Source organism: Sebastes umbrosus, chromosome 6, assembly GCF_015220745.1.
Source record: "Sebastes umbrosus isolate fSebUmb1 chromosome 6, fSebUmb1.pri, whole genome shotgun sequence".
Classification (NCBI taxonomy): Eukaryota; Metazoa; Chordata; class Actinopteri; order Perciformes; family Sebastidae; genus Sebastes; species Sebastes umbrosus.
Genome location: NC_051274.1, coordinates 35036739 through 35052728, shown reverse-complemented (window position 1 = coordinate 35052728; position 15990 = coordinate 35036739). Strand labels below are relative to the sequence as shown.

The window sequence follows — 15990 nt, the reverse complement described above, 5'->3', positions numbered from 1 at the left end:
CACACACACACACACACACACACACTCACACACACACACACACACACACTCACACACCTGTAGAGACTTGTTGAAGGTATCTGGAGAGACGGTCTCCTGTGAATCCGGTGATGAAGCTCTTTCCTTGTTGATGCACATCAGTGATTTGGGAATTTGGGAGGAAAGGAGGGATTTTTAGAGCGAGACGGGGGGAGGGGGGTTGTCAGATATTTTGATGCACAGTGGAGGCGATTATCTATCTGCTTCATCTGAGTCTATGTGGAGGTAGAAGGAAGTTACCGCTTTTATTGTGGTAGTCTGAGTAACGTGACGTCATATCCGTTCCGTATCCGTCAACCAAAACAAACCTCAGAGAGTCTAAAACGTTGGAGGGTCAGCGTGGATACGACCTGACGCCGTCGCTCTCGTCTCCGTGGTCAAATGGGCCGACGCTACGACTGTAGAGCACCCAGATACTGACATTTGTGTTCTCTGCATTGAAACGGCCCCGATGGAGCTGACCATGGATGGATAAAGAGAACGGAGCTGACGGGAGAGCTAGAGACCACCTTGGAGAAGTTACAGGAAGTAGACACGTGGGACTACGTCCGCTTTTCAAAATAAGGTGTTAACAAAGGGAACTGTATATACAAAATACATCTATGGAAATCAGACTGATGGATTATATTCACCAGAAGTATAAAACATTACATGTCCCTTATAGATTAAAAATAAAACACCACTAATCTGTGAGGGAAATGTCTTTATGCTTTGATTTCTGGGTTGCTGGATAATAAATGTAATCAATAATTCCTGACAATGTTCCTGATCTATTTGACTTCAGGACGTCTCTGACTACATACATGCTGAAAATCAAACGTTTTGACTGGATTCATTTAGAGATTTTACAAAGTAAAAGTCCCTAGAAGTGTCTGATTCATCTGGTTCCCTTCATGGTCTAGAGGTCAACAAGTTAACAACAATCACAATAAATTGCATATCGAATCACAATCCCCCCCCCAGTACTGTGATAGTATTAAATCAGGAGATAGGTGAATCATCAGTCACATTAGGGAGCAGAAATAAACATATTCATTTACATCATCAGCTCTTTTGTGTGTGTTTCTTGTCTCGGTGTTTAAATCCCGTCTGATCTGCTGTTAGACTGGAAGCAGAGAGACTGCAGGAACTCTCCTGAAGTCATATCTGTGATCTGTTAGACGCTGAGCAGAGCAGCGTTCAGCCTCAGACACTCTGTCAGGTGTGTGTTTAAACTAAAGCTCACCCTCGTGTCCTCTGCGTGTCCTCTGCGTGTCCTCTGCGTGTCCTCTGCGTGTCTGCGGCTGTTTGATGGCTGTTTGTAATATCTCGCCGGGGCCCCGATAGTTACTGTAAGAAGACGTGTTTCACGGATCTGCTTCACACGCAGCAGACCTTCTGCAGAAGGACTTCATAAAAAAAACTTGCTTTTGTCCACATATTTATATTTCCTCTCCTTTCTTTACGAGCTCTTTAAACTTTAAACCAGCGTGAAAACATCCCGTGGACAGTTTACATGAAGTTTGATAAATGAGAATATTCCAGGCTTTTGTCGACATGTCGAAACAAAATGTAAGAAGACGCCGGTGGAATCTGTGTCTTCCAAAACACAATTATGTGTAATTCAAGCTGATGTCTAAAATACACTGAGGTGTTTTAATGGCTCTAATTTTAAACTTCCATACAGTACGAGAGCTTTAATGTCTCTCTGGCAGCCGAGGTGTATGTTAACCACACAGAGTGTGTTTATGCTGTCATGATAATGTACGGTAGTTTAACAGAGCGTCTGATGAACAACCTAAATACACAGTTCTGGCTTCACTCCCTTCATATTACAGGGATTAGAGGGATTTCAGGAGATTATGGTAATAAAACACATTGATACTCATCTCCTGAGAATCAGGAATCATTAGAATCCACTGAAGCTGTGTTTCCTGTTTCAGCCTGTAAGTTAACGTACAGCAGCTCCTCCTCACAGTCAATGAGTGTTTATATCATAGATGGCATGTTAGTAATGTAGACTAGAGGGTTAACTGAACATGTGGCCAGAGGTTTTACTTTTACTCTTTCAGTCTCTATACAGATATCTGGGCTTTGAGTATCGGCCGATACTGATCCAATACCTGTGTTTGATTAGTATTCTTTGAATACTAATCAAATAGTAGGGAGACATCAGGCTGGACTTAACCCTCTGAGAGCCACAGTAGAGCTGTTGTAGTCTTCTTTAGGGGGTCCAGGGGGTCTTTAGGGGGAGATAGCAGGTCAGCAGTAGATGTCACATAGTCTGATCCATCCATCCTCTGAATGCTCTAGGTCTCTAGTTTGATCCATCCATCCTCTGAATGCTCTAGGTCTCTAGTCTGATCCATCCATCCTCTGAATGCTCTAGGTCTCTAGTTTGATCCATCCATCCTCTGAATGCTCTAGGTCTCTAGTCTGATCCATCCATCCTCTGAATGCTCTAGGTCTCTAGTTTGATCCATCCATCCTCTGAATGCTCTAGGTCTCTAGTTTGATCCATCCATCCTCTGAATGCTCTAGGTCTCTAGTTTGATCCATCCATCCTCTGAATGCTCTAGGTCTCTAGTCTGATCCATCCATCCTCTGAATGCTCTAGGTCTCTAGTTTGATCCATCCATCCTCTGAATGCTCTAGGTCTCTAGTTTGATCCATCCATCCTCTGAATGCTCTAGGTCTCTAGTTTGATCCATCCATCCTCTGAATGCTCTAGGTCTCTAGTTTGATCCATCCATCCTCTGAATGCTCTAGGTCTCTAGTTTGATCCATCCATCCTCTGAATGCTCTAGGTCTCTAGTTTGTGGCTATAAAGTTTCATGAGGCTGTGATTATCCTAGAGGTCACCACAGGTCATTTTATACAGCGAGGTCAATGAAATGTCTCCTATGAGGACTAACATCATCACACATGAATCCAGTTGGGCTCATTGGATCCACCAGAGTCTCAACTTTACAGTGAGACACAATTTATGTGATTCAACACTGTTTAGGGACCCCAGGATGCAGAAATATTTGGTGTATATATGGTGTATGGATGTGTTTGGTGTATATATGGTGTATGGATGTGTTTGGTGTATATATGGTGTATGGATGTGTTTGGTGTATATATGGTATATGGATGTGTTTGGTGTATATATGGTGTATGGATGTATTTGGTGTATATATGGTGTATGGATGTGTTTGGTGTATATATGGTGTATGGATGTGTTTGGTGTATATATGGTGTATGGATGTGTTTGGTGTATATATGGTGTATGGATGTGTTTGGTGTATATATGGTGTATGGATGTGTTTGGTGTATATATGGTGTATGGATGTGTTTGGTGTATATATGGTGTATGGATGTATTTGGTGTATATATGATGTATGGATGTGTTTGGTGTATATATGGTGTATGGATGTGTTTGGTGTATATATGGTGTATGGATGTGTTTGGTGTATATATGGTGTATGGATGTGTTTGGTGTATATATGGTGTATGGATGTGTTTGGTGTATATATGGTGTATGGATGTGTTTGGTGTATATATGGTGAATGGATGTGTTTGGTGTATATATGGTGTATGGATGTGTTTGGTGTGTATATGGTGTATGGATGTGTTTGGTGTATATATGGTGTATGGATGTGTTTGGTGTATATATGGTGTATGGATGTGTTTGGTGTATATATGGTGTATGGATGTGTTTGGTGTATATATGGTGAATGGATGTGTTTGGTGTATATATGGTGAATGGATGTGTTTGGTGTATATATGGTGTATGGATGTGTTTGGTGTGTATATGGTGTATGGATGTGTTTGGTGTATATATACATCCACATAGTTGGTGGTTCTGTTCGGCACCATTTGGTTTCACTTTGCTGCATCACCTCCAGTTCAGGATCAGAGCTCCGAGAGGTGAGGCCACATCTGGGTTAATCATTAGCACAGCTGGGTTGTGTGTGTGTGTGTGTGTGTGTGTGTGTGTGTGTGTGTGTGTGTGTGTGTGTGTGTGTGTGTGTGTGTGTGTGTGTGTGTGTGTGTGTGTGTGTGTGTGTGTGTGTGCGTGCGTGCGTGCGTGCGTGCGTGCGTGCGTGCGTGCGTGCGTGCGTGTGCGTGACGTTGAAATGAAAACAGACTTCTCCTTCGGGTGTGGGATTATAACAAGAGAAGCATAAAGAGGAAGATGAGTTGTGTTCTTGTGCTGTTTTATAATTCCTTTGTGAGTAAAGTCCATAAATGATATTAAAGGTAAACTGGAGAGTCTCACAGAACCAAACCATCGGCCCATTTGGTGCCATAAACATTTGCCTCAATAATTAAATATGTGGGCTTTTGTGTTGATCACGCAATTTGGTAAAAGGTTAGCATGTTGACATTAGCATCCGTGTCTTTGCTAAGTGAACCTTGACTGAGCTGCTCTTTCTTGCAGTGTGTTCCAATCCGCGTACTTCTGTACTTACACTCACTACTTTGAGTGCATAAGTGCGTTCACACTGGAAAGTACGGCAAAATGCAGTGCACTCAAAGTACCCGGATGTTGTACTCTAACGGTCAGATGGTTGAGTGTGGAACGCTGGACACTTTCCACACTCAACTGTCGCCATCTTGGCTACGTAGTGGAAGGGGCGGAGCCACGACCACTATTCAAACATACATAGATAACAGAATAAAACAATATGTAAACATACCGGTGCATTTTCAGCCAACAGGAGGACACATCGTAGGCGACGACGTTGGAAACGTAATTTCCACTCTGCTTTCATTTTATTTCAGAAGATATTTTGGCGGGTAGCGAGCCGCGGTCAAATGTTGCGATCGTCATTTCCGGTCAGTGCGCCGCAGAGTATTCGTTTTGAGACGACCCTACCCTGCTGAAATTTACGCACTACTCAAGTGAGTACAGAGTGCACACAGTGCACTACACTGAAGTGTACTTCTGGAAGTACGTGGATTGGAACACACTCTTAAAGACGACTTTTCTCTTTTGCACGCTTAGAAAGAGTAGAAAGCATCAAATCAATACAGAGTAAAGGTTCAGAAAGCAGAGAGGTTGTTGATAGATGCTGTTCACATTCAGCTATAATCCAGACAGACTGAACTGAAAACTAACGCTGTGCTCTCTGAAAAGAAAATAAAGCGATAAAAAAGATGGATTTGACCTTTTTGGATTCAGCTGTTTGTCTTTACCAAAGAATAGACGGAGCTTCAGGAGACAGACGGTGTTTAATCTGTGACTCATCTGGGTGTTTCACACATATAACAGAATGATTCACTTTAATGGAGAAAAGCAATCAGACTGTTTAAAGTACTCTTCAAATATAATCTCTGCTTTGTAACTAAAGAGTTATAGCTGTGATATAAATATGTGATTCGGGGGGATTCTGGTATTTTAAACAGTCCGGGATGTGGATTAATATCCTGCTATGTGGTTTAGAGTTTCATCAGAAATGATTCTTCATCCTTTGAGTCGTGCCGTTACCGTTGGTGTGATTTCTGCACTTGTTTCCAGCAGACAGGTGTTGGGTTGACGGGAACACGGCGCGAGGAATTCAAATAAATCCCTCCTGACCTCATCGGGCTTTTGGCGATGCTCGGCCTGGTTTGTGTCAGAGCGAAGGAATGCAGATCTGAACATTTTGACATCAATGCTGGACTTTGTTTAACGTGGTTAAATATCCAGCAGGTGTTTGTTGTAGACGACGCTGCAGGTCTGCTGACTGGAGGTCTGTGTTTAAAGGTTCGACCTGCTGATATCATCATTACTGAGAGAAACTCAACAGTTTGCAGTTTAAAGGCCACGAAACACAGACGGCATTATGACGGACAGAGTCTCCTGCTGAGGGTGAATTACTGTTCTTCAGTGAGTAGATGTAAAAAATCAATGTCAACAAAGTCAAATCAATTTTGGTGATGTCGGGACAAACTCTCATTGATTTATGCCCAGGCCCATCACATGTTGCACTGCTGCACATGTTGCACTGCTGCACATGTTGCACTGCACTGCTGCACATGTTGCACTGCTGCACATGTTGCACTGCTGCACATGTTGCACTGCTGCACATGTTGCACTGCTGGCGCCCCCTGTGGAGCAGTTTCTAAATAGTTTTACAAACGTGGTTAAAAATTGTTATAAAATGTATCCTGTGTTTGGTTTTGATCGGACAAACAATTTCTGATGTTTAGTCTGACTATAGCGCCCTCTAGTGGTCGATTTGAATGGAACCTTCAGTGTCTGTTTCGGTTATGCCGGGATCAGACTACAGGATAATTTTGTCTTTGGCGATGGTCACCATGTCAGATCTAACGATCACAGCGCCATAAACTCTTGCAGTGTCTCGGTCGGGTGACTGGCAAGACTACACGTATGACCACGACCAATCACGGCACGTCGTATTCCACGATCACGCCCGAGTTCAGACGTCATCGGGGAGGCGGTTGACGCAACTGTCGATCATGGCGACAGAAGCGTTGTGTGTGATGGTGGCGGTCTGGTGGATGTTCTCCTGGATGGCACAGAGAGGACGGGACGGGCTGTCCATACTTCACTCAGTTTGGTCGTCCCACCTGACAGCAGCAAACATCCCTCCTCCTTTTCTCCATGTTTGTTTATTACCAAGCGACCTGACTGCGACTGCACTGGAGAGAGTACCTGATTGGTCAACGCAAAGGAACACGTGGTTGGAGATGTCACACTAGGCGTGTCCAGATGATAAATTCTGATAGGCTAGACTTTTCCTCGGGGTGTCGTGGGGCGTCCCAGACGTGGTGTCGGTTGTCATGTACTATGACACATTACACCAGATAAGAGGATCGATTTTTGCACACGACACTCATTTATCGTTCCCGATCCCCTACGACGGCCGTGTCGGGCTGTATTCGGGCTGATATCGTGTAGTCTGAACCCAGCATTACTCTTTTGAAAATTGGCCGAACGGTTGTGGAGTTAGGTCTGTTGATGTGCTGAGCCACGCCCTTTTAAAGTTCATTGGTCAATATCTTCAAAACACAATAACATACGAACAGGTTTTTATAACGTTTGATGAGCTCGGTCCAATAATGTGTCAAGAATGTGTTTTTCAAAAAAATTTAAATGGCGGAAAATCTAGTCACAAAAATCCCGGGGTTCTTGAGGCTTTTCTGTTGAGCAAAGTGAGCTGCACGTGTTCGTCACATATCAAGTCGATGGGACGTATGGTGTGACGGGGTCGGCCTTTAAAAGTTAAGAACAAGTTGTAGCGCCACCATCAGGCCATCAAAGAGTGAAATCAGCTTCATAGTCCTCTCAGTAATGACCCGGTTTACTCGCTGGCTACGCTCACAGGAAGCTGCCGGTCCGCAGCCAGCCATGGAAACCAGGAAGGAGTGAGTTTTTGGATGGAAACCGTCCATTGAAAGTCATTTCCTAAAACGCTTGAACAGAGAACTGATCGGCCGGAGAGGAAAGGAAAGAAGGATGGAGGGAGGCGATGCATGAGAGAGTGTGTGAATTAAAGAGGGAATGAATGGATGTGATAGTGAAGGTGAAAGCTGGAAACACAATGAGCCTCTGAAACACACAATACACAGACACGTTATCAGCACCGACCAGAGAGGGGTTGGGTTTCTAGTGTTTCTAGTGTTTCTAGTCTTTCTAGTGTTTCTAGTGTTTCTAGTGTTTCTAGTGTTTCTAGGGTTTCTAGTGTTTCTAGTGTTTCTAGTCTTTCTAGTGTTTCTAGTGTTTCTAGTGTTTCTAGTGTTTCTAGGGTTTCTAGTGTTTCTAGTGTTTCTAGGGTTTCTAGGGTTTCTAGTGTTTCTAGGGTTTCTAGTGTTTCTAGTCTTTCTAGTGTTTCTAGGGTTTCTAGTGTTTCTAGTCTTTCTAGGGTTTCTAGTGTTTCTAGTGTTTCTAGGGTTTCTGGTATTTCTAGTGTTTCTAGGTTTCAGTAAAGGAGAGTTGGTCTCACTCTTTTCTGGGCTTCTGGCTGTATTAAAGGTCCCATATCAGCTCATTTTCAGGTTCATACTTGTATTGGGGCGCCCACTCTACCAGGCGAGCCACCGGGGCGCCCTAGATTCACTTATTTTGACAACAAGCTGAGTCATCGTGAGATATTTAGTTTTAGAAAATAGTTGTTTAAGGATTGAAATCCAACATTTGTTAGGTGATGTTTGACTCCGGTCGTCGGGGTTCGTTTCTCTTTGACTCGGAGAGACGAGATAACGTCGCCTCCTCCGTCGCCTCCTCCGTCGCCTCCTCCTCCGTCGCAGCCTCCTCCGTCGCTTCCTCCGTCGCCTCCTCCGTCGCCTCCTCCGCCGTCTCCCGGCTGTGTTTTGGCCACTCGGCCGGCTGCGGGTTTACACACTAATCCGATTAAAAGCTGCAGTGAAGCAGTGAACCGCTGGTCCATGAAGGAAAAACATTAAGTCTTTCCTTGTTGGGGGGGTCCATCTCCACTTTTCTCTTTTCTTTTGACTCTCTGTCACACTCTTCTTTCTTTCTTTTTTTCTTTCTTTCTTTTTCTGAAGAGACCGCAGGGTTAGAGGTAGAGGAATGTGAACTCTTGAGAAAAGTTCAAATGATGTTTTACCCAAAACACAATGGGCTGAGACGGGTCCAAACACACAGGTCCATACACACAGGTCCATACACACAGGTCCATGCACACAGGTCCATACACACAGGTCCATACCTACAGGCCCAAACACACAGGTCCATACACACAGGTCCATACACACAGGTCCATACACACAGGTCCATACACACAGGTCCATACACAGGTCCATGCACACAGGTCCATACATACAGGTCCAAACATACAGGTCCAAACATACAGGCCCATACATACAGGTCGAAACATACAGGTCCATACATACAGGTCCAAACACACAGGTCCATACACACAGGTCCATACACACAGGTCCATACACACAGGTCCAAACATACAGGTCCATACACACAGGTCCATACACACAGGTCCATACACACAGGTCCATACACACAGGTCCAAACATACAGGCCCATACACACAGGTCCATACACACAGGTCCATACACACAGGTCCATACACACAGGTCCAAACACACAGGTCCATACATACAGGTCCAAACACACAGGTCCATACACACAGGTCCATACACACAGGTCCATACACACAGGTCCATACACACAGGTCCATACACACAGGTCCAAACACACAGGTCCATACACACAGGTCCAAACACACAGGTCCATACATACAGGTCCATACACACAGGTCCATACACACAGGTCCATACACACAGGTCCATACACACAGGTCCATACACACAGGTCCATACACACAGGTCCATACACACAGGTCCATACATACAGGCCCATACACACAGGTCCATACATACAGGTCCATACATACAGGTCCATACATACAGGCCCATACACACAGGTCCATACATACAGGTCCATACATACAGGTCCATACATACAGGTCCATACACACAGGTCCATACATACAGGTCCATACATACAGGTCCATACACACAGGTCCATACATACAGGTCCATACATACAGGTCCACACCAGTCTTTTGTGTCTGCAGCGTGTCAAAGTGTAATAACGACACATTGAAATGTGATAAAATCAAACTTTATCTGTTGTTTCCTGTTACTCAACTGTTGTTTTTGTTGTTGTTGTTGTTTACAGGTTACAGTGCGAATGTCGGCACAACACCTGTGGCCTGTCTTGTGACCACTGTTGCCCCGGATACAACCAGTTACCGTGGAAACCGGCCACGACCTACAGCGCCAACGAGTGTGAACGTGAGTAGTCGACCTGATGCTGTGTGTGTGCACTGACGCACGCGCACGCACATGCACATGCACACACGCTCAAGCGCATACGTGGAAGACCTCGTGCTTGGTCTCCCCCACACACATACACACACACACACACACACACACACAGGGAGTTTAAGCAGTGATCCCTGCAGAGGAATGTGTTTTTCTTTCATGTGTTGGTTCAACAGAACGAGTTGGCCTTAATTTAGTGAAGCTGAACAGGCACATGAGCTGCTGGCAACTTTCACACATCTGAACAGTGTTTCTAGAAAGTTCCTTCAGGGTCTTCTGGTTGAATATATGATACACATATATATATATATATATATATATAAAAGCTTTGATTTGATGTTGCTTTAAAGCAGCTCTCTCTGACTGCGTCCTGCTGCCGTCCGTCGTTATCAATATTCTGGTTCTATTTACATGTGAGAGCCGCCTGTTATCAAAGGTGCAGTTATATTTAACAAGGAACAACATGAGTAGCACAATGGCTAAAAGGTCACCAAAGGGCAACTTGATATGGAACTACACAGAGAGAAGCAGATGCAGATAGAGTGAGACTATAGTGGATCAGGTTCTGTTCTTACTGCAGCTATAAGTGGGTTTATTAAACGTAATATTCGGTTTCTGTGTGAAAGTATTCATGACAAATAACAACAGTTTGAAAAAAATATTGACGTGTGAATTAATCGCACAGAAAAAAACGCCGCTGGTGTCTAAAAGCCTTTAGCTTCAGCATCTTGTTCAAAGCCTCAAGGGAGCTGAAGTTGTTGAATGCTAACAAGACTAGAATGGCACTCAGAGAGTGCAGACCTCCGCCAAGCTGCCTGAGTATGAATGCCCCCCCCTCCGTTCAGCTTGCGTCATCATCCACGTGTGTTTTTGTTTATGTTGAGATCAGCTATACGCAGCGGAGCAGCGTAAAACACTTCATTCAAACTGGACAGAAACTAATAACACTCACCTGAACCGTCGTCGTTACTCTTTCCAACAATCACCAAGTGAGCTTTGGTCCAACTCAACTGGAATTTCACCGAGTTTAATGTGAACGAACGCCGAATCTACAGCTGTCCCCTCCCACAGCGCATGTCTTAAAGCCTGTGGTGTTAATGCACAGGTTGAGCGGAGTTATTAAAAAACAATTCCCAAAGCTGGATCATGATCCGGATCGCCACCAAAATGGAATGGATTGTTCATTGTGCCACACCCCGACCCTCCAAAACATTTCATTCATATCCATCGCGGACTTTTGGAGTAATCCTCCAAACGGACAAACCAACAAACCAACGCCAGTGAAAACATAACCTCCTTCCTAGGCCTTTGGCGGATGTAATAATGAGTCTTTTATTTTTGATCTGACCTGTCATTACAGACGTTACGCTGGAATACGGACAGAAACCCCCAGCATCATGTTTCAGCCTTTTTAAAAGACCGTTTATGAGAGAATATCGAATCTGTCCGAGAGCTGAGAGCTGAGAGCAGCTCTGAGGGCACGACTTTATTAAGTGTTACTGAGTTATTCTGGTCTGCTTCGTTTCTCATCACTTCGCTGACTCACTGCACTGAATCGTCCTTTAAAGGTCTTTTTAGATTTCTTTTTTTCAAGAAAGGGAAAAAGTGAAATGTGCCTGAGGTGTGAGAAAAACACTCCCGGCTATCAGAGGATGGAGGATAAGGAGCGCTGGTTTATTCAGCCGGCACCTCTCAGGCGCTGACGGTCAGATAAGAACAAAAAGCTCTTTATCAGAGTTTCACTGACTCTGTATGAAGAGCAAACGCCGCTCTGGATTTTATGCCTCTGTGCTTCTTAAGCATGCCGTTCTCTTTCTTTATCTTAGATTAAGTTCCAGGATGTATGTGATGTTCTGACTGGATGTGAGCATATTCAGATAATGAGGTCAAGTGTGGGCCGTTGGACTTCCGGTTCCTCTGTTTCCCACCCCTACAACGCACCTTTAGGTACATACAGTAATACACACATATGTGCATTAATAGGGAGATATTAAAATGCAAATTAACACACAGGATGTTAAAATCAAACATTTCAGTCATGTTGCTTTTTTCTTGAGTATTTGAGTGAACAAGTGTAACCCGGTGATCCCTTAAAGAGACGGCACCAGTCTTTGATCACCGACTGGAATCAGACATGAAATAACCGAGTTATGATTCATAAAACGTCCCGGCCTTCTAGTTTCTACTTCAAACTACAAAGAGTACTGACTTTCATCAGATGTCAGGAGAAGATGAAGCTCGTGTGGTTTTGTTGATTACAGCTTCTCTCAGTTCTCTCTTTTTTGATTTGTTTGGAAACAAGCTGAATATGACCCTCAGCAGAGCGAGTGATGAGATCTCCCGTCCGGCTAAATGAGCACCTGTCAGAGGAAACAGGTTTCAAAAACAACAACTACATTTGAAGTGACTTCACAGCTGCTCTCTGAAGTCTCACACTGATGTCTGAGGATGTTTCACATCCAACATAAACTGAAGAAGAAATCAAGCATTTTGTGCAGCTGCAATTCTGAATGTTATTTTTTTTTTTTTTAATGTGCAAAACACAACTAATAAATAAATAAAAATATATAATAAATGAAATAATAAATAAATAGTTAATGAAAAATAATACCAGGGTTTTCTGTCCTAAACTAACACAAGATTGTTTTTTATAGTGCAAAAAACAAATAATAAATAAATAAAAAAATATAATAAATTAAATAATAATGAATTAAATAATGAAAAATGATACCAGGGTTTTCTGTCCTAAACTATAAAGATCACTGATATTTAGATATTTCAGACTGTAACTGTGTATTACCTGCTGTCTGTTTATGACTGTGTTTAATATGTTTGTGTTTTCAGCGTGTAACTGTCACCGTCACTCGTTTGACTGCTACTACGACCCCGAGGTTGATCAGAAGAGAGGCAGCATCGACCTCCACGGACACAACAGAGGAGGAGGAGTCTGCCTCAACTGTCAGGTAACCAACACACCTGGTTTATTCTACTCGCTTCAGTCAGTGGCTGTTAGCAAAATTAGATTTAATTTCATTATTTAATTTTTTTATCCTCTTATGTTGCCTGAAGTACGATGGCGTATTTGGGATATTGTAGGTAAAATCTTTTCCGAGAGAAAACTCAGAATTTCCAAAATTAAAGTCGTAAATTTACAAGAAAAAAAACTTGAATATTCTCTAAGATTATAAAGTCAGAAATTTGTGAGAAAAAAATGAATCTGAAATTTTCTGAGATTAAATTTGTAAATTTACGAGAAAAAATGTATAAATTTACAATAAGAAAGCTTAAATATTCTCTGAGATTAGAGTCATAAATTTGTGAGAAAAACTCAAATTCTCTAAATTTAAAGTCGTAAATTTACGAGGAAAAAAATCACAAATTTTCAAGAAAAGATACAAATATTCTCTGAGATTATAAATCATAAATTTGTGAGAAAAAAATCTGAAATTCTCTGAGATTAAATTTGTAAATTTACAAGAAAAAAGCTTGAAAATTCTCTGAATTCAAAGTCGTAAATCTACAAGAAAAAAAACTCATAAACTCTGACATTAAAGTCGTAAATTTATGAGAGAGAAAATCACAAATTTTCAAGAAAAAAATACAAATATTCTCTGAGATCATAAATCATAAATTTGTGAGGAAAAAAATCAGAAATTCTCTGAGATTTAAGTCACGGATTTACGGGGAAAAAAACACTGGCGCCTGCCGTGCATTATGGCTGCAGCGGATGACTGAATCAAATTATACTTTGAAAGCAGATTTAGCAACAAAGAAATAATTGTGATTTTATCCCAGAATCACCAGATTATCATCAGCATCCAGACGGTGAAGAGACATTGCTTTGAATTGGACCTATTCAGAAGAAAAAAACATTCTGATTTGAGGTTTTTTTTCTCGTAAATTTGCGACTTTAATCTCAGTGAATATCAGAGTTTTACTCCGTCCTCCGACTCTGTAAATTTTATTTATTTTTTACCTACAATGGCCCTAATATGCCGTCATACTGAAGTAATAATAAATCCTGATAATTAGAATTAAGAAGAATACTTGTAAATGTACGTCATAAACAGTATAAACATTATTCTTATTTCTTTATATCCTGATCTCTCTCAAAGTAATGACTGTGTGTTTTTGAGTTTGGTTTCTGATTACAGTCAGCTCTTCTCTTTCAGCATCACACCACCGGAGTCAACTGTGAGCGCTGCATCCCCACCTACTACAGGTCACCTGACCACACCATCGACTCCTCGTTGGCCTGCTTACGTGAGTGACAAACTGTCAGATAAACACCATCAAATGGACATAAAACATATCGAATGCAGATGTAATATATCCATCATTTATATCATATCTGTCTAATTGTTCCCCCTGTATGTGTCTCTTCCTCCGTCTTCCTCTTCCTCTTCCTGTCTATGCAGGCTGCGACTGTCAGTCAGAGTTTACAGACGGTACCTGTGAGGATCTGACCGGTCGCTGTCTCTGCAAACCAAACTACACTGGAGAGAACTGCGACTCCTGCGCCAGCGGCTTCATCAACTTCCCCGACTGTTACCGTGAGTCCCGGCAACAGAAACGCCTCATAAGAATAAAAACTGTCTGGGCTTTTTGAGATTTCATATCCAAAGAGACTGAAATAAGCATTGAAATCAGCCAAAATTGATAATTTGAGTTAAAGATTTGAAAATAAAATGCATAGAAAAAATTCTAGTTGAATTATTTCTGTGGTTTGTAATCTCTCTCTCTCTCTCTCTCTCTCACTCACTCTCTCTCTCTCTCTCTCTCTCTCTCTCTCTCTCTCTCTCTCTCTCTCTCTGTCCATCAGCCATCAGCACCTATCCCTCCAACAACAACAATGGCGAGGCCAAACCAGCAGGAGAGATCATCAGTAAGACTTTAAAATCCATCTGCTCTAGTGTCCTACAATAAATCGTATTTCAGAATAATGATTCGTAGTAAATAACAGAGAAAGGAATGGGTTCAGAGAAAAGATGAAACTTTCCAAACTACTAATGGCGGACTCATACTCTCATACTGTATCTGTGATTTCCCATGTTCTCCTCTCACCTGTCCAGATGTTGATGTTTGTGGTGTAAATCAGATGTTTGGGGGAGTTTTGGGAAAATGGTGTGAATGGAATTTCAGTGGAATGTGATGAGCTGGAAAAAACACTTCATAACCTTCATAACACTGTATACCCTACAGTATATCAGCTCATATCAGCCTGTTTGTGTTGTTAGTGATAAATAGAATTCATTCTCATCATAGACAATAACTTTGATTAAATCTCTTTTGCATTGCTTTTTTTTCTCCCTATCAAACAACTTTATTGACAAGTAACATTACAAACCTGTTTCTTCTGTTGTCTGTGTGCAGACTGTGAGTGCAGTGCAGCCGGTACTGTTGATAACTCCTGCAGGCCGGATCCCAGAACCCGGACCTGCGTCTGTAAACCCGGTTTCACCGGCGACCACTGTGACACCTGCGCTCCAGGTTTCTACGGACTCAACTGTCAAGGTGAGACATGGTTAGACATGGAGAGACCAATATATAAGGGCTGTAACTAACTGTTTGTTGAAATAGTTAACTAAAGATTAACTAAAAGTAATGGATGAACAGCTGAAGTAGTTAACTAAAAGTTAGCAGCTGAAGTAGTTAACTAAAGTTAACAGTTGAAGTGGTTAACTAAAGTTAGAAGTTTAAGTAGTTAACTAAAGTTAGCAGTTGAAGTAGTTAACTAAAGTTAACAGTTGAAGTAGTTAACTAAAAGTAAGAAGTTGAAGTAGTTAACTAAAGTTAGCAGTTGAAATAGTTAACTAAAAGTAAGAAGTTGAAGTAGTTAACTAAAGTTAGCAGTTGAAGTAGTTAACTAAAGTTAGCAGTTGAAGTAGTTAACTAAAGTTAACAGTTGAAGTAGTTAACTAAAGTTAGAAGTTGAAGTAGTTAACTAAAGTTAGCAGTTGAAGTAGTTAACTAAAGTTAGAAGTTGAAGTAGTTAACTAAAGTTAACAGTTGAAGTAGTTAACTAAAGTTAGAAGTTGAAGTAGTTAACTAAAGTTAGCAGTTGAAGTAGTTAACTAAAGTTAACAGTTGAAGTAGTTAACTAAAGTTAACAGTTGAAGTAGTTAACTAAAAGTAAGAAGTTGAAGTAGTTAACTAAAGTTAGCAGTTGAAATA

General features: G+C 41.9%; 1 protein-coding gene across 3 annotated transcripts in view; it reads left to right on the top strand.

Moving 5' to 3' along the window:
- The window catches only part of lama5 (laminin, alpha 5), a 115362-nt gene that overhangs the window by 40244 nt on the left and 59128 nt on the right, over window positions 1-15990 (top strand). For all 3 annotated transcript variants that reach the window (XM_037773185.1, XM_037773184.1, XM_037773183.1), the window contains exons 7-12: window positions 9671-9786; window positions 12661-12779; window positions 13989-14079; window positions 14235-14369; window positions 14639-14701; window positions 15190-15330. In XM_037773185.1, coding sequence (XP_037629113.1) covers window positions 9671-9786; window positions 12661-12779; window positions 13989-14079; window positions 14235-14369; window positions 14639-14701; window positions 15190-15330 — 665 coding nt within the window. The remainder of the gene's footprint in view (window positions 1-9670; window positions 9787-12660; window positions 12780-13988; window positions 14080-14234; window positions 14370-14638; window positions 14702-15189; window positions 15331-15990) is intronic.